Source organism: Glycine soja, chromosome 7 (assembly GCF_004193775.1).
Source record: "Glycine soja cultivar W05 chromosome 7, ASM419377v2, whole genome shotgun sequence".
In the NCBI taxonomy this organism is placed as follows: domain Eukaryota; kingdom Viridiplantae; phylum Streptophyta; class Magnoliopsida; order Fabales; family Fabaceae; genus Glycine; species Glycine soja.
Window position 1 is genome coordinate 3,533,066 of NC_041008.1, and position 27,548 is coordinate 3,560,613.

Genomic DNA, 27,548 nt, shown 5'->3' on the forward strand with positions numbered 1-27,548 from the left:
AACGGGTAGAGCAAAAAGTAATCATGACTAAGCTGCAAAAGTAAATATCATCAACCCGCAACTTTAACCAAATTTACTGGAATGTAGAAATATCTAAAATGACATCTAGAAAAAATTCCAAATTCTAACATATATGCTAAAAGACAGAAAAGAAGAACAAAAAATTTATACAAGGAACGCCATAGAGGATTAGACTTCAACATAAACCTTAATTAACACAGTCAAGTGTATCTAGAGAGCTTCTAATGAGATAATTAAGTGGTGGTTTTAAAATGTTTTACCTACAGAGACTCACACTAGAATCTTAAAATGGATATAGGCCTTCACATGGAGTTGAGAAAACATTGCCATACACCATAACATTTAAAAACAAATACAAACTATTTAGTTAGACACTGCAACAAGCTGAGGCAAGTAGTCCCTCTTACTCATTATATCTTAATTATTTATAATAGAGTATGTCATGTCATATTTCATATGTCATTCCAACTTTGAGAAGTTTGTTACGAGGGATTGCCATCGATTTATCCCCCTCGCGAAAGTTCTTCCTCAGGAAGCTATAAGCATAGTTGACAACTATCTTATTGAAGATAGATGATTTTGGGTCTGCCACTACCTCTGCTTCCCCCAGCATATACACCACACCACTCTCCATTGCCTTTTCTATAAACTTGATCTCCTCTTCAACTCCCTTAGTCACCCCAAGTGGTTGAACTGAATCTGAAGAGGCACGAGACACAACTATAGCACCTTGATCTGGGATTACTCTTGCACTAGCAGAAGAACTACTAGTCCTAGCTTTTCCTTCTTGAGCTGATGTAACATTAATAGTGGAACTGAAACCTTGCTGCATGTCAGCCATCTCATCCTCGTTGGCAGGAATAGGCTCTTGTTCACCAGTTGTTGTTCCCTCAGACTCAACCATGAAGCTCTCTTGTCTTATAAATTCCTTCAGTTGTTGCACTAACTGTGACTCAAACACCACATGATCCCCAAGCACATCCCTGTAACCATGCCTCACAACACAACGAAATATTCTATATTCTCTAGGCCATTCTTGTCGAAACAGAAACCTCTCTTCCAATGCAACTGTTGCAATAGGAATAGCCTTGATGGAAACAAATACCACAATTGAATGAATGGATGGAATGCTAGCAATGAAGTGTGGGAATATAGGGGGAATGCCTTGTACAAGCTCAGAATACAAAAGTCCAATTCCGGGTATGCGATTTATGTTTGCGTTGTTAGCCAGTTGTCTCACATACTCGGAGGAAACCTTGTTCTTGAGTTCAAACATGTACCTTTCCTTTTGCACGTAGTGCCAAATTCCCATGAATATTGTCAAGAAGAAAGCTAATAGAAGAGGAACAAACCCTCCCTTTGTGAATTTAGTCAGTTGTGATGATAAATAAAGAAGCTCAATGCAACCGACTGGCAAGAAGAGAGCAACCACCCATATACTTTTCTTCCATATAACCAGCATTATAAGGGAAACCAAGATTGTTGTGATTAGCATATCACAAACTACTGCAATCCCTGCATTAAACATAAAACTTCGCCTCTTGTCATGTTGTGCTAATACAACAAAGCTTAGAGTTTTTTTTTTAAGTACACAAATGTATGATGTGAGTGTGTGTGAGAGAGGGGAGATTATGAGTGTAGTTACCATATGCATGAGTCATTTTTTCAGAGGTCTTGAAGGCAGCAGTGACTACAATACATGCAATCATGAACATGAAGTTGACCTCAGGAATATACACTTGGCCCCTGTGCTTAGTGGAAGTATGCACAACCTTAACTCTTGGGAAACAACCCAGACTTTGTGCTTGGGATATAACAGAAAATGCTCCTGAAATCATTGCTTGACTGGCTATGATGGCAGCAGCAACAGCAACAACAAATGTTGGCCAATATAAGTGGTCTGCATTTTATTGACAGTGTAGGGAATAAAAAAAAGGAAATTCCAATTAAACCATGGATTATATTATAAAAAAATGTATCAATAGATCTTTTAAATTTAAGAGATGTACCAGGTATACTTGCATAGAATGTATTAGACACTTTCTCAGGGAACTTTCGTAGATATGCAGCTTGTCCAATATATGCAATCAGTATTGAAGGAAATACAACAAAAGAGAAGCTAATCTGCAACATACATTATAATATCAGTTTAATTCTAATTATAACAAAACTGAATTTCAGAATATAATTTTATTTTGATAGAAAAAGCACACTGTTTTGTCATGGTTTATTTGTTTCCTTTTAAAAGTCATGTGAGTTTTGCACAACAATAACAAATAGTAATGAGAGGTTGGCTATTCAGTAAGAAGAGTGTCTGCACAATTTCACTCATGTGGGTGTTTTTATAATTTTCGACTCATTGATTAAAAATTAGAAAAATATAAAATGAGATTTGACAAGTCACTGTTTGTGTGATTTTAGCAAAAACTGTTGCATAACATTTTTTTTCTATTACTAATAATCCTTGTCTAAGAAATACAGATATATAATATAAAGGAAATGACGTGCAACAATCATTAACCTTTAATATGCCAGAAGCTGAAGGTCCTGTATATTATATTCCAAAATTTTTTACTTACTTGAATGGCTCGCACACTAAAGTGACCCAAGTCAGCAAACATTGCCTCAGACCCTATAATTATGCATACATTTACATTAGTTAGAATTAAACTTAAAGAATGATGCAACTTAACTAATTAAAAATATTAATGAAAAAAGATGGTTCAATATGCTACTCTGCCTACTCACCTGTGATGCATAGTAAGACTCCACCGAATGATAGCCATCCTTGTTTACCGTTCCGTTTGAAAAAGTCAAATATATATTTTGGATTGAAAGCACGTAATACTCCAATGTCATGTTTAAATAAATTGTAGATGCCAATTCCGGCAATGAATGAAAACCACACCAAGAGAATTGGAGCAAATGAAGATCCTACTTTGTCAGTGCCAAATCGTTGCAGAGAAAAAAGGGCGATCAATATTGCTATAGAGATCCCCACGACAACTTCTGAAAAAATAAATTATTAAAATATTATAATGATTATCATTAATTACAATAAACTTAAAAAAAAAAAAAAAAGGGTAGAGGGTTAATAATACAAGTACCTTGACCTAAGGAGGTACTGATCCCGCTCACTGCAGAAAGAACTGCATACACATTTGAACAATATGTTTATGACAAGTCTCCATTCAAAATCTAAATGGTCAAAATGGTCAATGTCATTAAATATGTTTTCATATTATACTGTTTTTATATCACTTTTTTTGTGTAAAAAGTTATTTTTTATTATTATTTAGATGAATTTAATACAAACACGTCATTATGTGAGTAATGTGACTCACACTAGTATTTGTCGTTAATTAAGGATCCATTTGTCTTGATTTTTACTTCATTTAATACTAGTAATTCACTACTTCAATTTATTTAACAAACATAAATGAATAATACTATAATAAATTAATGAAAGCTAGCAAATAATTGATTAACCTGAAATTGATGGAGTAAAAATGCCGTCTCCTATGACCATGGAAGTCCCCAGCATGGTTACAAGTACAAGCACAACACGAGCAAAATAACTGTTCTCAAGCTTTTGCTTTAACTTTTGGGCTCTATTCAGATTATGAGATGGTGTTTCTAGTCTGTAATGTGAAAGCTTCTTGTCCTCTGGTTGTTGATTTGGAATTAAACTCACCTTGGCATGCCTACATATCAACGAATAGAGTGCAAATGCCCCACCTAATTAATGCAAGGGAATCATGTTAGTATTTATTTTGAACTGAGTTGTCATTTACCTAGTTTGAAAAAGAAACCGCGTTATGATTAAATAGGTTAAGGACAAATTTCAATCCCAAATCTGAAAACGTAGGAAAATGTACATAGCATTGGCAGCTTTTTAAGGAAATAGAAAGTAGTTGGGTCCACCTTTGACTGGAGGGTATTTATTATTTAGAATTAGAAATATTCAACATCATTTCTTTGTAAAAGAAAAAAGTCATTGCCCTTTAACCAGAATTAAAAAGAAAAAAAAAAGAGTTGAGTAAAATATTAATTTTAATTTGTGAATAACATCCATATGAGAACAATTATCAAAATTAAAGATTAAATTTTAATTTGTGAATAAACATCAATTGTGAAAATTTTGTCCTGTATCTCTATCTTACCATTGCCATGGTCATTAGCATGCAGTACAATGAAGACATACTTAATCATGGGTATGATCACAATGGTGTAGATTATGAGAGACAAAACCCCCAGAATGTCTTCATTGTGATGGATACCATTGGTGAAGATGCCTGAAAACACGTAAAGTGGGGATGTGCCAATATCACCATACACAATTCCTATGCTTTGAAAGGCTAAACTCAGAGTAGTCCTCCAATCCAACTGTTAATAATCACCATTCAGAAACTTAGGATTATATGGGATACAAAAGTTGTACACAGTACCACACAAAATTTGATTTTTATTATCTAAATAGTTATAAAATGTCATGATTACTTCTTGGGAAATGCATTCTTTGCAGTGACATTTCCACTCCATGAATTCCTACTCCTTCAATAAATTTTTAAAATATAATTATGCTTCTATAATATAGATGAGAGATTAAATGGTCTGGCATCATAACACATGACCATAAGTTTTTTTTTTTTTTTCTAAGTGAGAGGATCCATTCCTTGATTACAATTGACAAAAGTGACTTGAACAACTATTTGAGAACAAGGGAGGATCGAAATTTATTCAAATGACACCTATTGTATTTCGATAAATCTAAAAATATATATTTGAGATGCAAATTATTTCATTTTCAGTAAACCGTTTCGATTCATGAACGTGTGAATGCACGGAATCTATTTCCAAACAGATGATATAATTTTATATTAAAAAAAAAAGTTATGTATACATAATGTACTATATGCTAAAAGAGAGAATGATAGGGAGAAAAAGGTGGTGAGAAAAAAAATTAACCTTGGAGAAATGGGTTGAAGTCATAGAAACTCTACCAGCCTCTAGATTGAGAGAGTCTGTTCTCTCTTTCATGAGATGATTTTGTGGTGTCTCCTTCCATGTGTCATTGTCTCCTTCCATGCCTAAAGAATCTGCTTCTACAGACATAATTTGAGTAATGCTTTACTATGAAGAAATTAGAGAGAGAAAAGTGATTTTGGTTGGTGTGAAGATTTACAGTGCATTGGAGTTAAATTTATAGGCAGCAGAACAAGTTACAGCTGGGAAGCTCTCAAGTGTAGCTTAGCGTTTTCCCAGTCAAGGCAATACAATGCATCAGATTTGCAACTGCTGATTGGTCATTTAACACTAATTAATGAAGGGAGAGAATATAATTGACTATTCAGATTTTGACTGAGTTCTAATTAATAAATATTTATTTTACTCATTTACAATTGAATAACTCTTTTTTTTTCTTTATTTTTTTTGCATTTTCTATCATATTATATATTTGTAACTACAATTGAACATTTTTTACTAATAGAATACTGATAGAATATTTCAATATATTATTTTTTATACGCACAAGCCAAAAATCAAAATCATAATCAACAATTCTTATCGTATAACTTCCGTGTATTTCATCAATATTGAAGGTAAAAATATTATAATATCATGTTTTATACGCATAAGCAATCACACGCTATTTATTACATTTATTATTTGTTCTCTTTACCTTCTTCTTTCTTTTCTCTCCTTCCCTCCTCTAAATCCGGTCAAAATGAAGTGAAAATTCATAATTTTCATTTTTATTAGAGAGAATCCAAATTGTAGTTGGATCTTGTTGTTCCAACAACAATAATAATATAATTTTATTAACTTTAATTTCTAAAGTGATAATTAAAAGATTAAAAAAATATTGAAATTATGGTGAGATATATGCATAAAATACTATTATACTATTTATTATATAAATATTAATATTAATAGAAATAATATATAATTAAAATTTTAACATTTAGAGAGTATATACTACTAATATGTATGAAGGCATTAATAGAATGATATTTTAATTACATACCATTCCTTTAATATATTATTTCCATTGATAATTTTTTTAACAAAATATCAATTAATAATTTATAAATGTTAGAAATAATATGAGTAGAAAGAATAAAAAAATTAATTAAATCGTTAATATAATTAATATATAATTAAAATTTTAACATTTGAAGAATATACTATTAATATATTTATAAAAACATTAATAGATTCATGATTTAATGAGATACTATTCCTTTTTATGTATAACTTATATTGATAAAAATTTAATATTTTTTTAACTATGTTATTGGTGTGGGGGTATTTATCAACTTAATTGATAATTATTTTTTGTCAAAAAATTTTACTAACTATTTTTAGTAGAATTTTTCCTTTTAATGACATTTTTTTCCGACTAAACTCAATTTCATTCAAACTAATGAATTGCTAGTAGAATAAAATAAAAAGAGTAATTTTAATTTTATATAGATGTTTTCTTAAAAGTGTTTTTTAATAATAAAAAAAACTGTCTTTCTATGAAAAAAGTTGTAACAAACATGTTTTAAAAGATCTCGAAGAATCTCAAATTTATATCAGTAAAATGGTGAATGCAACAAGCTTGAATTTTCATTAAGTGTTTGAAGAAACAAATTAAAAAGGAAGAATTTACCAAGTGGTCCAACTCTCCAACCTAGCTAAAAAGACAAAAGGCTACAACTAGAGTGATAAGACAACTTCCTATGCAAAAGGATAGAGTTGGTCTATATGATATTGATCAGAGTGAAATTAAGCTAATTAATGCTTAACTAAAATTTTGAATTTTAGTTTTATAGATAAAAAAAAAATGATCGTCAGAAAGTATCTCAATAAAACTGATCAATCAATTTTTGATCGGAGTTAGTCATGCAAGGTGACAAAAAAGCACAAAGTTAAACATATGTACCAAGTTTATAGAATATTTTAGTTAAAGGACAAGCCAAAAGTATCATTTAAAATTATGAGAGATCAAAATCAAGCAATTTAAAATTGAAATATCAAAATTTTCCAAATAGAGAAATCTGATAACTACGAAATATAAACTAATTTGATAGTTAATTTTGACTAATAAATGAGTGTAATTTCTTTATTTTATTATTGCTTTTAATGAAATAATGAAAAAACTAATATTTTTGCTATTTTCTATTAGTAGAAGTCAAGAAAAGAAGAATTCAAGTGCTTTGAAGAAAATTTGAGGCAAAGAATGGAAGACAAAACATTGAAGAAAAATTTAAAAAAAATGGACAGCTCGCTTAGCGCACGAAAAAATCCAACACAAAGCCCAAACACACGCTTAGTGCGAAAGTCCACATTAAGTACGAAGTCAGTGTGAAAATTAAGTTATTTGGTGTCTATATAAGGAGGAGAAAGCAGAAGTAAAAGACACACCGAGTCTTAAAGCTATCCAAAGTCTGGGTCTTTCTCTTGGGGGAAACTCTCCTTCTTAGTCATTTTTCCTTTTCTTACTAGCAGCCAATGCGCTTGTAATGTAAATGTTCTTCTTATCTATTAATGCAATTTTAATTTTTATTGTCTCTTTCTTCTCTCCATCTCTATGTGATTTGGCCATTCATGCATATGTTTTTAGGGATTATACATTGGAAAATGGTAATGTCTAAAAAATTGAAAAATAACATCTCAACATTACATTACTAAGGATAAAGTAACTTTGTTATGCCTCTGCATACATCTTCATACTTAATGTGGTTTATGATTTAATCTTTGCAAATAGATTTGGGAGACAATACATAAGTTAGACTCTTCATCATGAAGGATCACTCTTGAACATATTAGCAAACATGGGTAAAAATTGAGAAAGCAGTTAATAGATAAAACATTAATATTGGATCAAGGATAGTTGGAGATGCTAGTCCCCAGGATAATTACATCCTTAAATCATTTTTATTCTCTTGTTTATTTTATTATTCTTGCCTTTTTAAATTTAATTTCTTTCTTTCTTCTTATTTCTATTTTACTTCATCTTCTCTTATTTACAAATTGAGTATTTTTCAACGCAAGTACAAACAAATTTCCTGTAACTCGACACACTCAATTTTTCGTTTTAGTCTTTACTACTTATGATAAAATTCATACACTTTAACAAAACCAAAAGTATAATTAATATATTAGCATTTATATAAATATTAATTAATAGTATTAATTATTCTCATATTATTTACCGTTTAATTCCTTTATATATATCGTTTCCATTATAAAAGTATTTTTTAATATAACAAATACTTCTATAAACATATTCTTTCTATTAACACAAAATACTTTTATAAATATTTAATGAATAAAAATACATAATTAAAATAGTAATAAAAAGAATATATGATTAAAATCTTCACATCTAGAGAATATAGTATAAATGTTTTTAAAAAAAATTTATTTAATTTTTATTAGAAGAAAAAAATCTAATACTTATAATAAAAATGTTTTTAAAAATTTTGTATTAAAATTTTGTATTTAAGTTTTCTTCGTTCACAAAAAAGACAGGTGCGGCTGTAGATATTAAACTTTGCATGCAAATGACCAATTTTTTCTTCCCTTTTGTAAGTTTCAGTTACAACTACCAGATAGTAAAGACGATGCAGTGATTTTCTGTGTTCTTTCAGTTTTATTTGTTAACAAAATCTGATTAAAGGTTTTTATTTTTTAACATTCATGTATATTATTCAGTTGAAGGTTTTTATTTCTTAATTTTCATGTATATTATTAGTCAGCCATAAAATAAAATGTGTAATTGAGAATTCATCTGTTGTAAGGCGTTAGTGGGTAGGTCTGTCACACTGTAGGGAGGCTAATTTTTGCTGGCATTTGGTACATCTGACTTTTTCCTTTCAACTAAATAAGCGCTCAAAAAACTCTTATTTGGCTGCCAAACTTCAACAACGAATGAACTAAACTGTGATGATTAGCGTGAGATATAATATAAACTTTTTTTTAAATATAAGAAAACTACAAGTTGAACCACCCTCGTCATCAAGAAAATGGTTATCAACCAACATAATAATATATATACAAGTCATGACAAACTCAACTTTATAAAATCATTACCTCTTCTGTTTATAAAATCCAACATAAACTTGTGTGTCACATTATCATGCAAATATCTATCAAAGTACATAACATGTTTCTATATTCTCAGATCAACTCTCTAAGCCACTGCTCATAGAATAAAAGAATGAGGGAGGCCGAACCACGCTGGAGAAGCAGGGCACATGCTTGATTTATGTAAGTTTTGAGCTTGTGTCCTACTTCTCCAGCATGGTTTCTTTCTCTTACCCAAATATCTATTGCTAGAAGTACATAACATGTTTCTATATAAATCAATTTGTCAGCCACAAGGTAATATTTTCCAATTGCTATGTGTGCATGCATTAAGATTCCAATTGGAAGCAAATGTTGTTTGATTTCTGGATTCCCACTTTTAATTCAAACATTGTCACTAGTAAAAAAAAAGTAGATTGTATGGGTTTTAATCATGTGAAGAGGAGAAAGAGGCCAAGAGAACACTTGAGAGGAAGTTGTCAAGAGGGATTTCTGGTAAATAACCTCGCTGAAACTTTGATTTTTAACCAAGTCTAATAACATTGTATGATCCAAGTAGCTGATTTCATCTTACAAGGTGTGTCAATCAGTAAATCATGTAACAACTAGGCTTTATTTGAACGCCTGTTATTTCTTGTCATTATAAGGCAAATTGATATTAACTTCAATATAGTCTTTCTTATTCTTGCCACAGATGGTATACATATATGATATGATATCACATTACATTTTGAATAGCAGCCGGCCAAGCTTCCATTGGCCATATATGATATGATATCACATTACATTTTGAATAGCAGCCGGCCAAGCTTCCATTAGCCATGCCTGGTTCAACCAAATAAGATAATTTAACTTATAAACAACATTAAATAGAATATATTGCTTTAAAACATATCACTGTCCTAGAATCAAGCTCGGTTTTCCAAAGCAAATGCAGCAGAGTCAACATGTAGAAGCAAACAAGAATAAACTTTTTGCTTCAATCTGTCAACAGTTTCCACCAGCTCATCATTTTCCAAGTTTGAAGTGCTTCTCAGTTTTTCCAACCATTCATTTGCTTGCTTAAGGTGTGACAAGGTGAGAGCTATATTATTGGCATGTTCCATTTGCCTCCCTGCACTGTCCTTACTCATCTTCCCCCTCTTGTCTCGGGAGCTTGTGGAAAACCAGACATCCAATGTTTTTTCCAAGTATTTCAAAAACCATGATCTTGTTTCAATCAAAAGGGCTTCTCTCAGCTCATTTATCTCTTTTAGACCATTTCCTGTTACCCATTCTTGTTTCTCAGCCTCGGATAATTCAGGTGAGTATTTTGGAGACTTTGATGAACTTTTACCGGGCACTAAATCTGATTTCTTGTCAGTTTTGTCTGTTTCTGTAGGAGAAGAAAATTTATATAGTTGAAGTGATTTATCTTTGTGTGGAGTTGTACTTGTAAAATTTGACTGGTCCATGAGTTCTTGGAAGGAAAAAAACTTATTCAGTGTGCCATGAGGGTTCTCTGATGCAGCTGAAGCGCAGATGTTGGCAAACATACTGAAAAAGAAAGAGGCATTGTATTTGACACCATTTTTTTAAAATTTAATCCCTATAAAAAATTATATTCTAGTTCCTACATAAAAAGAAAATTACAAATCAGTTTGACTTATTTGCCAAAATTATGTTTGTGTTAGATTTTGCTGAGTTGTCTATATTACCTTTGCTGAGAAGGCATAGTGCCATGTAGGGCCAAAGGTCAGCAAAAGTCTAATACCACTATCTTTATAATTTTTGGGTGATCCCAAGGTATCAACATATATCAGTAAATATGGCAACCAATTTTTTAATTCCTTAAGTAGCTAAATTTTGAGTAAGTAATGTGCTAAAATTAAGACCGAAAGTTTAAAAGATACCTCAAAAACTTGACAAGGACTGCAGTAGCAGTAACTTCTCTTTGAGCTTCAACAGCAACCTGTGAGGCTAGATGTTTCCTTCTAAGCAATTCCTAGTAAAATGTGGAAATTTGTATGATTGTTAACAAAAATTCATTTAACGACTGAGATAGCATTGCATTACTAAACAAGACATATGAGATGAAATTTGATTTAATTTGTTCAACATAGGGATGTTAGTTAGCATGCTGATAATAATATTTATCATTCAGAGAGGGAGAGAGAAAATTGCAATGCACCTTTCCAGGCCTCAGAAGGCTGGCTGGCAAAGAGGACCATGGAATTGCCTCTGTGCTATAGCTTTTATCTTCACTGCTGGACAAAACATTCAAGTTTGTAGTTTCCTGTTTAGTAGAATTACGTTTGGCAGATATGCGCTTAGGTGACATGACATTCTCCTGGATGTTAGATTGAGCAACCCTTTGCCTTGGTGAAGGTATTTCAAGTTGTAGACTACGAGTTGTATTCACTGAGAGTGTCTGTGATGCTAAAACCAATCATTATCAATATCTTAATTTTCATTATTACCTATTTAGCATAGTATACAATTCAGCATTGAACTTTGCAGCTGAATTGTTTTCAGTTCCAGGGCAAACAAAAAATAAAGATAATGGAATTACTTTTTCTATCCTCATTCTTCATATGTTTGTTATGTCACACTACATTTTTGTCTAACTGAATATTCCCTTTATGGTAATGTGTACTTCCGCAGCTTTGACTTATTTAATCATTGTTGGAGAAAAATCTTACTTGTGAGAGCAATGCTAGAGACACACTGTACATCACTTTCCATTATAAATGTCAAACTTATTTATTCACCAAAAAACATGTCAAACTTATTTAACTAGAAATCTGCTTATAATGAACAAGGTTTATGACATTGTTGCAACTAGGTATAGGTAGTTAAGCGGCTAACAATAGGTAAGTTATTGGTTAAAACAAGTATAGTATTTGGTCAAATAATTTATTCAACTGGTTATAAAAGTCATCTGTTATTCTGTTTATTTAAATTCTTTACAATTTTCATTCTAGGGGCCAGTTATAGTTGTTGCCATGCTGCTTTTAAATCCAGACCACACTATAACTATATAAAGGCCAAATTCTAAAACCATAAATTCTTGAGACTTAAAAAATGCAAATCCAAGATAAGAATCATACCTGACCTGTAATTTCTTAAGTTTTACTTTTGCAGATGCCACCTTCTTACTATCTACACCATTCTCAAAATCATTTCCTTTTCTTTCTTCATTAGCATCTTGCACATTCACATTTGAGGTTGGACTTCTAACACCTCGCATGTACCTGGATGCAACGGCAGCTTTTTCCTCTTTAATAACAATCTTCTGCCTTGGACTTTTGCTCTCTTTGGATTTTGTTGAATTCATGGATTTCGAGCGATTAACTCTATGATTATGATCAGATTGCACTGGACCCTCTGATGGCTCTAACAGTTGCATTAAATCCTTAGGATTTCCAATAAAAGGGTGCCGGCCAGGGACCGGTCTAACATCAACAAGAATAGGGACTGGTGTTCCAGCCTCTATCCTGTCCACATAAAAGAATTGACCAAGCTGCAACTTGTTATTCAAGATAAGCTCGTTGTCTTCCTTTGAGAGTGAGACATAAGTTGAATGAGAAGAGTCAGAGACTTTCAAGAAGAAACCTTGGTTAGGCCATAATTCAGACCCGGTTATTGCAGGCACAATGCTGATCACTTGCAGAAGGACTGATCTATATTCCCCATTAACTTTCACATCAGAATCCATACTTTGGAGAAGCTTCAGTAGAACTCCAGGAATGAGGGATGCCATGCCTCTTCACTTTCTTCTGTCTTATGGATTATATTATTCAGGGCTCAATAAAATTGCATGTCTGGTATATTGAAGGCAAGGAGCTGCATATCAAATAAAATTAATACATTTTGGTAGACACTTCTATAATTCTGTGCAAATTGACTCATTTTTTATATGGGTTGTAAGCCTATTATTTAAGTAGACAAATCCAGCCAATTTTAGTTTTCTAACTCTCTTAAACGTCCAAATACTGTTGCAAAGATGTAGCTAACTGAAATTGTCAATCTTATCATGTGATATTCAAAACAAGAAAATTAAGCATCAAGATTTCACCTCACTAATAAAATAAAAAGTACACAGCAAAACATTGGGGAAAAAAGAGTTTAATATACATGTGTGTTTGTTTGCATGTGAATATGTATGTATGTGTTTGCATATGTACATATATTATGTTACCTAAGTCAGAGTTGAAGCATGAAGTGCCAAAAGAAGTGTGAGAGAGAAGAATCAAAGATGCCTTGTTTGATACAGGGTTGTAAGAAATTCTGCAAACCCAGAAAGGACAAAGGACAACTAGTAGGCTTCGGAAATAGAATGCTTCTGATTGCTTTTCCTGTGGCTTAACCAAGATTATATAAATACCTTTTATTGCAGGCACGTTAACATCAAATTCTCTTGGCTTGAAAATCATGTAACAACAACACACTTTAGCGTGGGAAATATGATGCACTTTTTGTGAGACATGAAATGATAAATTAGCTTCTTTACCAAAGAATTATGCCTGCTAACCTGGTTAGCAATTTAATGGATATTATAGACTACATGATGTTGGTGGGGCTCAATCTGGTCATATGTCGTTTTTAGTTAGAGGCAATGTAACCACTGAAAGAGTTAAGAATACGCTCATGCCCATTTATTGCGTGGCCTCACTTGCATCATTATTAGCCCCCTCCATATTGAGCATGCATAATTGCATGTGCATTGTCATTATTTTACCATAATCAATAAAGAGTGCTATAAAAGAAAGTAAATAAAGACTTTTAGGTATTTTCTTTTGAAATTTACATAATCAAGTGGCACATGGTACATTTTTTTTTTTGTTTATTTGAAAAAGAAGAAAGCTGATCCATAGAATAAATTGTTGTACGATCCACTCTTCAAAACAGCCCAAACCAATTAAAGTGGTTCTTTCTTTTCTACTTTTATCCGATTGATTTTGGCCATTGGGCCATTGTGTTGTGTCAGACTTGCTATATATATTGACAATAATGTTACAGGCTCATATTATTAGGATCAAGAAAAGGCATTGGCTTCAGTCTCAGCTCGAACTAGGCTAGCATACAAGCCATTTTGACCTGAAGCCATGAGCTTGTCATGGCTCCCATACTCCACCACTTCCCCATCTCTCATAACTGCGATCTTATCAGCTTCTCTGATTGTGGAAAGACGGTGAGCAACTATTATGGTTGTTGCCTCTTTGGTAACCTTCTGAAGGGCTTCTTGGATGTGCTACTCTGATTCTAAGTCCAAGGCACTGCTTGCTTCATCAAGCAAAAGCACCCTTGATTTCTTCAATATGGCCCTGGCTATAGCAATTCTTTGTTTCTGGCCACCTGATAACTGGACCCCGCTTTCACCAACCTACTGTTAAAAAAATAAATCATATGCTTTGCTAATAGGAAAAGGTGTTGGAAAAATCATGTAAAAAAGTGATGCAGCATAAATTAGTATGGACTATTTTTTTGGCGGAACTTTAGTATGAACTTATGATTTAGAGTAAAGCTACTAATACAATTCAACGAGTACATAATAAATATTGAGTAATAAGTGATGCAGCATAACAAATTATGATTTAGAGCAATACTCTCTTTTGGACACATTTTTTAATTATTGGCTGAAATTTGTGAAAATTACTAAATTTGTTAGGTCTCACTTATTTAATGATTTTCACTATATTAACCTATAGTAAAAAATACATTAGAAGAAATGTGTTAGAGAGTGTATTACTAGCATCAGAAAACTCTACCTCTGCATAGAATTATTACCTGAGTTTCATATCCTTGAGGAAGGCCACTGATGAACTTGTGGATGTAAGCCTCCTTTGCAGCCTCTTCAATTTCAGTCCATGAAGCATTTGGGTCCCCAAATGCTATATTTTCCCTTATGCTCCCAGCAAACAATGCAGGTTCTTGACCCACCAAAGCTATTTGCCTCCTCAACCACTTCACATCAATCTCCCTCAAATCTATACCACTCATCATCACCTTTCCATGATCAGGATCATAGAACCTCTGGGTCAACCATATGACTGTTGACTTCCCTGATCCACTTGGTCCCACCAAGGCCACTGTGCTTCCACCTTTGACCTTTAAACAGAAATCCTCAACACAGTCACTTCTGGCCTAGATGGGTATGCAAATGTCACCATCTTGAATTCTATGTTGAACGGTTTCGATCTGTCTACTATCCTACCTTCTGTTCTATCATTGCCAATCAGTGGCCTACGTTTTATGATATCTTGAACTGCAGGAATTGCTGTAGCCGCCATAGAAGTATCTGGTGCCAAGCCAGCAAGTTGTTCCACAGAAAATTTAGAAAGATCTTAAACACTTCTCCAAGTTTTGCCTTGCCGTGTTCTACAAGGTATGCACCAAACGAAAGAGTTAATGTGTATGCTCCATACATGGAACCTTGAAACAACCCAAACATAAGACCTTGAAGTTGTGAACTTAATGATTTTCTCCTAGGTTCTGACAGGGTTCTTTCAAAGGACTTAACTATCTGCTCCTGAGCAGAAAATGTGGTAACCGTCCTTATGTTTGAGACTGCACCAGAAGCATGTTACTAGCTTTGGCATAAGAGTAGTTGTCCACTCGCAGTCCAGAATAGATGTGGCAAAGAGCACTTAGCCACTTTACTTGCAATGTCCTCAAATCATGACCATCCAAGGTAATAATCCCTACAAAGATATTGAAATTCAACAAAGTTAGTACAATTAACTTTCCTTATCTTTCACAAGATCTTTTGCAAATCATCATATAGTTTTGTTTACCTTCAATAGGGTCATAAAGCCTCTCTATGAGAGCAAAGATAGTGGACTTTCCCCCACCACTGGCACCAACCACTGCCAAAGTTTTTGAAGATGGTAATACCAAGTTAAGGGAATCAAATATAAGAGAATCAGGACGAGATGGGTATGCAAAACTAACACTTTTTAACTCAATCCTTCCACGAACACCAGAAAGCTTCCTTCCCTCAGGGCTATAGGAATCAATCTCAGGGATTCTCTCTATGATATAGAATACACGGCTAGCTGCAACAGTCCCTTGAGCAAATTGTGCAAAATATGAAAGTGTCAGTGCCAACCCTCTGTCAATTAAAAAAAATAGTTAAAGAAAGTGAGTTTAATTTGCATATCAGTGTAAAATATTTACACCATAAATCAATCAAAAATCATCATTGCTATGACTTTTAAGGTAATTGTTGTAAAAGCCAACAAACTTATAGTACAGGATGAGTTGTAATTGGATAACAATATAAAACCTCTTTACACAGTCATATATTGTTTACTCATAAACTTTAGTTAAACAAAGGAAGTCCATGTAGTCCTTAACAAACTACTTGAAGAATCATTTCTTTGTATAAAAAGTATAGTTAAATGTATTGGTTTCCAAATCAAGTGTATATTGTACTTAGTTAAAGAGAGAAGAAGCCACACCTTCCCCCTACATTGACACCAAAGAAACAAGCAATAGCAGAACCTCCATCAAGTTCATTGCTGGCAATTAATATAGAGCCATACCAGAAAGCCAATGCCCATGTTGAATACATTATTAAGTAGATCACACCCATGCCAATACCTTTAGCAAAACCAACTCTGTCCCCTATTGGAGCTGATTTTTGCAGTAGCTCAGCATATTTTCCAGTCAATTGCCTTTCTGCAACAAATGAAAACACTGTCCTAATTGAACCGATGCCCTGTTCCGCAATGCTACCAGCTTTCCTATAAGAAGCCTTTATCCAAAATAAATAAAAAAATCGAATGAACAAAATGTTAAGACATAAAACATCAAAAAGTGCCTGTGTTTTTATATCTTACTTCCTCTTTTGCTGTTAGGCCACCATAAAGTGCTTTGTAAGCCATTCCACAGAACATAGTCAATGGAGTGACTGAGAATACCACCAGAGAGACTTTCCATGATCTTTTAAACCCAACTGCGTAGCCACATATGAATGTAAATATATGATGAATGAAGTGGGCCATCTGCAGTGCCAGAAACAAAAACAAAAAAAAAATGCATGTAAGTATTAGTGTCAACCAAAGTTGGAGCATAGAATAGAACTATGTTAGCATTCTGTTGTACCTTATCAAACTCGAGAGTTTATGTAAACTCGTGATAATAACAAAATATTTATAAATGACATACCAATTAAACGTTTTAACAATATAATAAAATAAAATAATAAATTATAAATTTCACAATACTTAAATAACTAAGTCTAGTAATACATCACTACTAGATAATAACTAGCAAATGTTAAGTTATAGATAACTCTTGTCGAAGGTTTGATGTTATTAGAGAACAAGGATTTGATGTTATTAAATGTGAAATTTTTTTTATTTGAAATCGACACATGAAGGTATGTTGAGTACTAAATAAACATAAAATAACCCAACACAACTTACATTTCAGTCTAATTTTTTTAACATGTTAACTCATTGACTTGGTGATAAACTCAAGAATCTACTGAATTTACTTAGAGTTTATTCAAAGTCTACTAAGAAGAAAATTTACACACGAGTCAACTCGTAGAAGATAAGTAAACTTGTAAGAGTTAGTGAATTAACTCGTGAGTTTGATAAACATCTTCTCTTGACTCACGGTGTTAGGAAAGTCAACTATATTCTATTATTCTTGTTATTATAATGAAACTTATAGTGAAACTTCCAAAGGATAGTATACTTTTCAGGGACGATAAGTTTTGTTGTAAGTTTCACACGATGCCAGCAGATCTGATAAGTCAAAATTAACTTGGACAAATGTACTGTAGGGAGAGGAATTTGGAGAGCAAGGTAGTGTACCAAGTGCATTATTTTGCTGCATAAATAATAGTAATATAGTACGTATAGTCCAAGAAAATCAAATAACCACATTGGTATCTTCTTTTTGTTGTTGATTGGCCGAAATGCTTCCTAGAAGAGAGATTGTGCCGGCTAACGTTGGTCCGGCTATTGTTTTTTTGTGGTAAATAATGTTTGTCCAATTTGAACTAACCCGACAGTCATGTCCTTGCATTTCTCATGAGCCATGATCATATTTTTTCTCTTTCTTTGCCGTTAAACATTTGATAAATTCCCAATAACCTATTCATTTTTATTTTTGTTTAACCAATAACCTATCCATAGTTACTAGTTAGAAGTATTAACTACCTGAAACAGCAACATGCACATTATTTCGTAACAAACTTCGCTTTAAAAGAAAGAGAACTACTTTACTGGAAGCCTTGTGCACTTTCTCAGAATTATTTGGCTTGTGCATGATTCAATTCATGTATGCACTGCCACAAACTAACGTCAAGTACAAGCCAAAGTATCTTTCTTTTCGGAGGTCAGCTGTACTTTTAAGTCTTTGTTATCGTAAAACTAGAATAAGAAGTTAATAGAAATGTGCCGTTAACAATGATTTGATGTCTACCACGTAATGTTATTTACACAATTTCAAACGTAGGGTATATCTAACTCAACAGGACTAACAAAAAACCATGGGGGAGCAACCTAAACTACTAAAAGCAAGTTTGAGCTGAACATTACAAGAGTTTACAAGTAAATATCACTCCATCTCGTGCAAGAACATCAAAATCAAAACCGGTTCTAAATTTTGGGACCAAATCTAAAGGGTGGGAGGAAAAAAAGAAAGAAGCTGATTTTAAGTATCCAAAAACGAATATAATAAAAGGAATGCGATTATTGTTCTTCCTTGTTCATTACTTCTATCGGATAGTTCCATGTTCACAAGTTCAATCACAAGACCCAAAGCAAAAAGTAATGGATGCAGAATCACATTGTAACGTGTATTTAATTAATAGCTGAAATTTTATTTACTGTGTGATGATTAACATGTAGTAACGTGTAACTATATCATGAAAATGAGCATTAATTAATAGCTGAAAGTTCATACAGCTAAAAGTAACAGTAAAGTGGCAAAGGATAAGTAGCCTATCATTCTTATTTGCTCTTTTCAAGGGGAGGGGGAAATAATCTTTTGAAAGCTACTGTTTTACTCCGCAATCAAATTACTCTTCTTAACTCTGACTGTACTGATTCATTCTAACATGAGTTCAACTCTGATATACATCACACAAGTAAATCAAAATAAACGAGCGAAAGAGTGCCACTACTGCCAAAATTACAATGACACTGCACCAATAGGCGACACTTCATTGACTACAGTATGCAGCATATATCAACACAACCATGACTAACTAAATCATAGGGGAAAACCTCATGAGTCCAAGAAAATATACATAACCCCCATCTCATATATCTTTCATATAGATCATTGTATCGAGCCTACCTCTCTTTTCTGTATCATATTTAATATCACCCCCCTACCATTGAGGATGATCCAAATTACTTGCCAGGCCAACTCAGTGAAATTTCATCTGGGTTTCGAGTCACTACCCTTGCTTCGGAAAGTTGATAGTGAAAAGAATGATTTGGGAGCTGCACAAATTGAAGTTAACTTGTAACTATAATATCGTGTAAAAGATACTAAATCTATAGCAAAATAAACGGTTATCATTCTTGAAATCAATGAAAAGAAATCCAAAGCATATGTGAATCCCAAGTCTTTATTAACAATAGCATAAGATTATTTTCCCTTGAGTCAAGGTTACATTCTTAGCAAGACACAATGAACAATTCCAAGATATTGGCCCCCTAATGCAGAATGAACTACAAAAATCAATCAAATGCAAAGAAAGAGGACACTTTTAGAGAATTCCTCACAACTTGCACAACTACTTCATCAGCCTGACACATGAAACTATACCAAAAATGGATGAAAAAATGACCTATAATATATTGTCATTATGTTACCCAGGGATCACCTTTTAATGAACTTCCTGATATATGATCATCCCTCAGTTTAAAATGAGCAGGAGGTGCAGGGATAGAGCTTTGCAAGGATTGGACTGCAGGAATTAAGAAAATTATCAATTAAAAATTGACTGTACTTTTATTTTATCCATTAAACAAAAATGAAAGTTATAAAGAGCAGACATGAACATGCATGCTCAAAAGACACCGACTACTCTTAAAAATATAAGTAAATGCCCACTATAAGATAATACACCAATAATGTTTAATTTATCTAAACTTTAGTATGCAACAACCATCAAGATAATAATATCACACAATCCTTCAGTTAGATTTGTTAAATTCATATTCTATAAAAAGTTATTAAGTGGAGTCTCATAAGATTTGCTCCTAAAGTAAATGGCCCCTTCCTGTGTATGTATGAGTATAGATGTGTAATATAAACACATGCTGAGAGAAATATAGATATGGTCCTATGGAGGAATCGACAAAAAGTATTGTCTATATAATTCATCTACTCAACCATGATCCACAATGATAAGATAACCCTCAGTCTACATCTGAATACACTATCACCAAGGAAATGATCAAGTGTGAAAATAAGGGTGCAAAATAAATCAGAACGTGTCCCTTCATATTCCCCATCCAAAATGGTAAATTGGGATTTTCCTTGTTCATTCAGACCAATATTTATGGATAAGAGTCATTTATCTAAATGTGCAACCAACAATGGAAAGAAATCAATGAATAGAAAAGGATCCATTTCCTAATAGTAGGATAGACAAGACATTGGCTGAATTATAAAATAAAATAAAAGATGGTTTGCACTTAAATATTTAGAGACTAAGCAATAACCAAGCAGGTTGATCAATAAAAAGAAATCTGAGGAAAGAATAGATTACCCTGTTCATTGAACAGCTCATTTTCATTGAAGCTGTCATCAGAAGGATGACCATGAGAGAATCCCATTCTTGACTTCCTCAAGTCTTCTGATGAACGATTGGCCAGATCTCGGCCATCTTCAGTATCATCATCTCCTTCAGAAGTTGTAGCAGAAATCCAATCAGCCAAACTCTCTGATCCACGAGTTTTTCTACCAAACTTCAGCAATCGCTTAAAACCTTTAGTGACATCCTTGCGGGGTTGATTTTGGGATGAATTAGCAACAAGAAATGGTTTTTGAGCACTTCCCCATTTTTTCCTCATTCGGGCAGCATCATTGTCACCCTGGTTAAGAGAATGAGAATTCCAAGATGCGGGGCTTCCAATTGGAGAATCTATAGAAGCATCAATGTCAGATGACTCGTGCGGGTACGAAAAAGGATGAGGCACACGCGAATTCCATGACACAGGACTTCCAACAGGAGAGTCCTGCAGAGATCTTACACCATTGAATGTTGATGGAAACCCAGTAGCCATCTCGCCCCCTGAAATAGGATCTACCTGAGCAAGAGACCTAGTAGAATCACCAATTTCAGATCCAGAATTACCAGACTTACCAGATTCCTGGCTCAGACTCACCTTTCCATTATTATTATAAGCAACATCTTTGATAGCCATAGTTTCAATGTCATCCTGTTCCTCTGTGGCCATCCGCAAAGAATCTTCCTCATCAAATTCAAGGTCATCAAATTCTTTATTTTTCTGAGTATCAGATACCATTGATGCTTTCATCCGGATAGCGTTGCCGACAGAACCTGAACCTATGTTATTCCCTTTTTTAAGGAAAGACCTAGGTGATTGATCATAAGGGCCTAGATGACTCTCGCCCATATCAAATTTCAATGGAGACAAAACAATCCCATCTGAGTTCAAATGTGACAAATCCTTAAACTCTGCAGGATTAGCAGAACTTTTCCGTAACGACAGAGTTTGCCTTGACTTCTCTTCCTTTACTCCTTGTATCTCCTCAGTGGTGCTTTTGCTACGGGAATAGGTCCTTACCTGAGTGCGGGTTGTTTTACTAACTGCAGAAGAAGGCTTTGTATTTTCTTTTCTTAAATCAGAAAAGTTTGGAACAGACTGAGCAAGAGGATCGTCTCTTCGCCTGCCACCAGATGAACGGGAGACTGACACAGCTATTGTACGAGGTGTGCCTGAAGATATATGTCTGTTGGGAAAAAATTTCCTACTTTGCCTTGAAGCACCATAAGTCTTCTCTTCTGAGAATTCAGAAAGATCTTCATCATCTTCATTTTGAAGGGAATCTATTGGATGCTGTCCAAAAATGGAATTTCATGTTTATAATTTAAAAGCAAACTTTGCATTCAAGAAGATTAAAATTCAGCAGCCATCACAAAAACCATAAAACAAGTCAAGAATACCTGCTCTTTCTTAATATTTGATTTGAAATATCGAAGTTTCTCGGCACGGTAAGCACCTGATGCTGAATCTTGTCTGTTTGCAGACCCCGAAAACTTGACCTTCATTTCAGCTCTACTCCTCTCAAGGCTATCCTGCATGGCTTTCATCCTAGCTTCCTTCTCAGCTCTGTTCATACTCCAATCTTCTTGAAGCTTAGCATTCCTCTTCTTCATGTACTTTTCATAAAACTTTCCTCTAGAATCTTCACTCAAGTTAAGATCAGAGAAGTTTTGCCTCAAAGCATCACCATAATTCTGACTATCCACCATCTTAGTAACCAACTTAGCATCAAAGCTTGTCAAATTGCTAGAACTCGCAGCCACTTCAATCACATTGCTTCTGGAAGGCAACTGAGGAGTCGACTCCCCTACTCCACCTCTTCTATATTGTGACTGTTCCACATGCACATCGGCTGGCTCAACTCTCCTCACAGAACCAGACTGGTCCCCAGGAACCCTCAGTTTATGCTCAGCAAAAAGCTTTTCAAGCTCATCAGCCTTCATTTTCAGCTCATCATGCATCCCTTGATTCCCTTTAGATTGCCTCACCCTCTGGTGTTGCTGCTCTAAAGGTGGGGTTGAGGTTGCGCGTGCATTATCCTGAGTCTCCAAAACTTGTTTCATCTTGCTACTTTCATTAGCACCATCCCTTTTACCTTGTGCCGTGCTTATTTGTTGTTCATTTCTACCAGGTAATGGTTTCTGGTACTTCATTTTTGGGATTTGGGAATCCTCTTCCTTGTTAGGGAATGAAGAAGAAGAAGAGTCCTCAACCTCATTCGGTGAAGATTGATCAACACGAACAGAAACATCCCTAAATTTGAGTCCATTGCCACCTTCGAACTGTGCTGATAGAGATCGAGAATGACTTCGGGATCCCCTAATAAGTGACGGTGCAACCACATGATTTTTCATCCCACCATAAAACTTCGCATCATCATCCCCAGAAGACAACATAGGACCAACAATAACAACCTCGGATGAACCCTTCTTCAATGTCGCCTCAGAAACACCACCACCCACCTGATCCTTAAACCCCCCATTCTTGTCCTCATCAAAAACTGAAACTTTCCCTGTTTCCTGAGAAGACCCTTGATCGGTTATCACAAATTTCTCCGATTTGTCGATTCGAACCTTATCTTCAGAAACGACAACGGACTTGGTTTCAGAAACAGAGGATGCTGGCGGGGGTAAGGGGCTGTCAAAGTCTTTCTTCTCGCCGCTGCCGTCGATGCTCATGTCACTAGCGCCGCTCCACCGGCGCAGCACGTCGGAGGAGAGGCGCCGGAGCTCCGGCGCCCTGCCTCCGGAATTCTCCTTCTGCTTGTTCTCAAAGAGGTTGATCCGGTCCTGCACGCTCAGCCTCCGCCCCGACGGAGCAGTCGTTGGAGCCGGAGCCGGCGACTCCGTCTCCTCTTTGGTGGGGGTGTCGCTGGTCTCGTCTTTCGAGCTCACGCTGGTGTTGCTACGTCGCAGCGAAGCGAAGTTGGAAATAGGCTTGGGCTTAGGTGGATCGATGGGTTGGGCCTGGTCCTGGGCTTGGTTGGGCCCATCGTCGTTGTCGATGGACATGTCAGAACTAACAGATGAACGGAGTTCCCTGTCATCGCCACCTGGCCAGTGACTGATAAGGTCCGGTCTTCTTTTGTACAGTGACATGTATTTAGTGCATGCTTCACTACACCGCCAAAAAAAAAACAAAAACATATTAAAATATTAATTAAACAACCACATTAATAACATTATAATTAATATTAATTACTACTTAGATGATTATGAATGAAAATGAAAAGTGTTAGTAGTAGTTAGTTAGTTACTTGAAGCGATGAGCACCGAATCGATCTGCGAAATGTTTGAGATGTGAAACGGTGTGGGGATTGAAACCGGAGGCTGATGCACGAGCACATGCTGTGGTTAGGTCTTGCCTAACTGCACTCAATCGTACATCAATTGCCCTTAGGAGTTCCTTTCTGTGCAAGTAAGTCATATGTACCAACAAATCAAAACTATAATACATTATTTATTTATTTCAACAATCATAAACTTCCTTTTATTTCAACTGTGCATGATGTAGTGTGGCTATATGAAATGAAGGAGGGTAGAAAAAGTTACGTGGTTGCATCTGCCACTGTTATGGCTCCTGCTCCATTCCCACCTGGAGAAAATTGAACAAAAATATTGTGAGCGTATCATTACCAATCATTCAAGAAATAATATGACCAAAAAGCATTTTCTATTTTCATGAATAATTATTTTGTTTGAAAGATTTGCCTAGGAAATGGTGAAAATAGTTCATCATTTCCTATATTGCAAGAACCAAAGTGTAAAAGCAACGTGACATTTTCGTAATTGCCTGTAAAAACAGAAAAACGTTTTTCTCAGACTAGACAAATCATAGAGTTTCTTCTTGTTTAAGACACTTTATCATTCTTTTTTCTCCATGTCTAAGCCCAGCCGATTCTTCAAGCATGAATTTCATTCTTCATTTCTACTTCTATGCTAGGTGTCAATATTGCAACCTTTAACCCATTTTTACATGCTCTCAACAATGTTGATAACGCAATTCTGTTGGGGCAATTAAGAACTGAGTACGGTTTTTTTACTTTTTCTCTTTCCTCTCTGGCTACACTTAACTTCATTTTTCTATCTATTCAGATTTAGAACCTCCATCAGGATGGCATGCAGTATAGGCTATCACCAAATTGGGCTATAATTAGACAAAGTATTACAGACAAGGAAAAACACTTTGGAAGTGCCCAAATACCTAAAACCAGTAGCTAGCACATAAATATAGCCTCAAGACTCTATGATGATAATAATTTCATTTAATGGTAATAACAATTCCATTTAATGGTAAACATTAAACAATGTAAAGTCCAGCATTCGTCAACTGGCCTTACTTTAATATGCTCAAAGGGGAAATAGAAGTGAAAGAAATGTGAAGATTAAGTAATGAACTTTGGCAATGATGAAACTTCCAAATTTGGACAATATAATGCCAGCCAATATAACTAAAAGTCATAACTGTACAATGTTTTTCATTTTTTGTACACAGAAAAGGAAACACTATTTTTTTCTCTCCATGCCTACATGGTAAGCAGTTGGGAAATGCAACATGGATGAAAACCCTTCCAGAGAAGAGAGCGTATTACTGACCATGCAGACAAAGCCAGCTAGATAACTAAAGAGGACACTAGTTGTTTGATACAAGATACAAACAACTATTAATCTTTAGAGTTAAGAGTGGTAAATATTGATAAGACAAATTCCTCGGAGTGGTAGGTAAATAAGTGGTAACACAATCAAAAGATTAAGTTCTAATTTCCAAATTGTCTTTGGTTATAGGTCTAATTGCAAAGAAAACGTACCTTGTGGATCTGAACGCTGATCTCCTGCCCCCTGAAATAAAAGACATTCCAGATATCAACAAAAGAAAGAAAAAAAGTGGTTGCTTTGTTCAGTTGTTTGCACCAATCTTCTCTGTTTGATCATATCTCTGACATTACCTGAGCATATATTCTTCGTGCTGCTTCTAATTGGGACATCTCTGCATCAAAGGTATTGACCATTTCCAGAACCTCAGGCGTGCTAACATACCGCACAAACCTGTAAGCACCAACACCAATCAAATCAGAAAGAAAGCCATAATGCTCAGTGCATACAAAGGCATCAAATCCAATAAAATAAATAAATTTCCCATTTCATTGCATTTTTCACCTCTCAAATGTTCCCTTTGTAAACCACGTCTCAGCATTTTTATGTCTATCGATTTCAAGCTTGATTGATGAAGCAGCTAGAGCAACCTGCTCTTCTGCAACCTTTAAATGGGTCAAGAATGGCTTCACCAATCCTGATGCTAGTTTCTCAGTGTGTCCATCACTTGAAACAAGCAACTCGCATCTGCCCCATTAATAGAAAGAAAAGCAAGGAAACATGATTACAAACTCTAATCAACAGAGAAAAGTACATAACAACAACTAGAAAATCCCAAGTTGTTCGCACCTTGAATGCCTTGGAGACAATTGGAATACAGCATAATCAAGAAGCGTGTCAGACTTCATTTTTCCTTATTGAAGGTAACACCACACTCAATCACTCTTTGGATCATTTCACGTAAGCAAACACAATCTTCACCATCGTTTCCATTTGGCACCAACCATAATCAACAAAACTGCACACAAGAAATCCCAAAATCAGAATGTAGAGTCTGCATAAGCAAGGTAAAACATAAAAAGAAAGAGTAAAAGAAAAAGAAAACTTTTGCCAAATTCTGTGTCAGACGAGCAAGTGTGTTCAGTGGGTCATTTCCCTATTTGCATTACATTTCAAATCTACATTTTCAATCAAGTTGAAAATTGAACAAAATCAAGTAACAAACCAGATGCACATTAGGTAAATCCCACTTCTTTCAACCATTAACAGAACCATAGCACACCATAGATCCCAACCCAAGACCCAAAGTTCAAGCTTTTGCAACAAAGCAGAAACCCAAATTTGCCACAAAGAAATTATAAGGAATAGATCTGATTCAGCAAAAGACCGAACTTGACTAAAGTTACATAGATACCAAATAAACCCAAAATCCAATAGCAACTAAGCCAGACCCCAAAACTTACCCAAAAAAAAAAAAACACAGTAATCAAATAAATAACAGAGTCAAACAAAACATTATCACGGTTACACACAAACAAATACACATGCTGCAAAATAAGCAACAAAAGTGAACAAACCCTAATCATATTTACATTGGAAAATTTGGAGTGAAAATGTGGAAGGAGCGTGGAATTGAATATGAAGGGTATATATGGAGGTCCGAGATCTTCGATTGCGTGACCTGATCCTCCAATTTAGAGTTCAAAAGGGCACCAGCATTTGGCTCCTTTGTCTTTTATGTTCTTCTTTCTCTCTTCTTCTTGTTCTTCCCTTTTTGTGTCTCACTGTGGAGGAAATGAGCCTCTTTCTTTTCTCTCTCAATTTCTTTTCTTCTTTTTTTTTGGTTTTTTAAATTTTTGAGTTTTACGAAAACCCCACAATGAAAAAGATGGTTTTTGCTTTACTCATCCTTCGTTTCAAATCCCCCTCTACTCTCTCTCTACACCCTCTCTCTCAGTAGAAAGAGAAAATGACAATGTTCAGACAAAAATAAAAATAAAAACAAAAACATTGACCTTGTTACATTTTCAATTTGTAAATCAAACGTTAACGTAATAATCCTAATTAGCAGATAACAAGGTTTCAATTGAAAAAAAGAGTGTTGTGTTGT

At 34.5% G+C, this 27,548-nt stretch overlaps 3 protein-coding genes and 1 long non-coding RNA gene across 5 annotated transcripts; all 4 read right to left on the reverse strand.

Annotated features, from left to right (window-relative positions):
• Window positions 1-168: 168 nt before the first annotated feature.
• LOC114418862 (potassium transporter 5-like) lies at window positions 169-5,283 on the reverse strand. Its single transcript, XM_028384401.1, has 9 exons — window positions 4,990-5,283; window positions 4,185-4,407; window positions 3,511-3,759; window positions 3,129-3,170; window positions 2,770-3,030; window positions 2,601-2,653; window positions 2,031-2,145; window positions 1,667-1,921; window positions 169-1,536 (listed from the first exon to the last, which is right to left on the reverse strand). The coding sequence occupies exons 1-9, from the start codon at window positions 5,134-5,136 to the stop codon at window positions 467-469; spliced, it is 2,415 nt and encodes an 804-aa protein (XP_028240202.1). The 5' UTR covers window positions 5,137-5,283; the 3' UTR covers window positions 169-466.
• Window positions 5,284-9,757: 4,474 nt separating this feature from the next.
• LOC114418200 lies at window positions 9,758-13,593 on the reverse strand. Its single transcript, XM_028383431.1, has 5 exons — window positions 13,280-13,593; window positions 12,194-12,924; window positions 11,270-11,509; window positions 10,992-11,083; window positions 9,758-10,635 (listed from the first exon to the last, which is right to left on the reverse strand). Exons 2-5 carry the CDS (start codon window positions 12,839-12,841, stop codon window positions 10,008-10,010), a joined length of 1,608 nt encoding a protein of 535 aa, XP_028239232.1. The 5' UTR covers window positions 12,842-12,924; window positions 13,280-13,593; the 3' UTR covers window positions 9,758-10,007.
• A 257-nt stretch (window positions 13,594-13,850) lies between these two features.
• Window positions 13,851-17,211, reverse strand: LOC114419735. Its single transcript, XR_003668289.1, has 6 exons — window positions 16,923-17,211; window positions 16,542-16,837; window positions 16,033-16,148; window positions 15,876-15,947; window positions 14,869-15,782; window positions 13,851-14,467 (listed from the first exon to the last, which is right to left on the reverse strand). It is a non-coding gene; the product is annotated as an uncharacterized LOC114419735 (long non-coding RNA).
• A 1,751-nt stretch (window positions 17,212-18,962) lies between these two features.
• On the reverse strand, window positions 18,963-27,387 carry LOC114418201. Of its 2 annotated transcripts, XM_028383432.1 has the most exons (11): window positions 27,031-27,384; window positions 26,288-26,456; window positions 26,003-26,185; window positions 25,792-25,891; window positions 25,654-25,684; window positions 24,398-24,440; window positions 24,103-24,255; window positions 22,247-23,963; window positions 20,825-22,139; window positions 19,934-20,017; window positions 18,963-19,547 (listed from the first exon to the last, which is right to left on the reverse strand). In XM_028383432.1, exons 2-11 carry the CDS (start codon window positions 26,344-26,346, stop codon window positions 19,483-19,485), a joined length of 3,750 nt encoding a protein of 1,249 aa, XP_028239233.1. In that variant the 5' UTR covers window positions 26,347-26,456; window positions 27,031-27,384; the 3' UTR covers window positions 18,963-19,482. The 2 variants fall into 2 exon arrangements, with proteins under 2 accessions (XP_028239233.1, XP_028239234.1); XM_028383433.1 differs by lacking the exon at window positions 19,934-20,017 and having other exon boundaries at window positions 27,031-27,387.
• Between the last annotated feature and the right edge of the window lie 161 nt (window positions 27,388-27,548).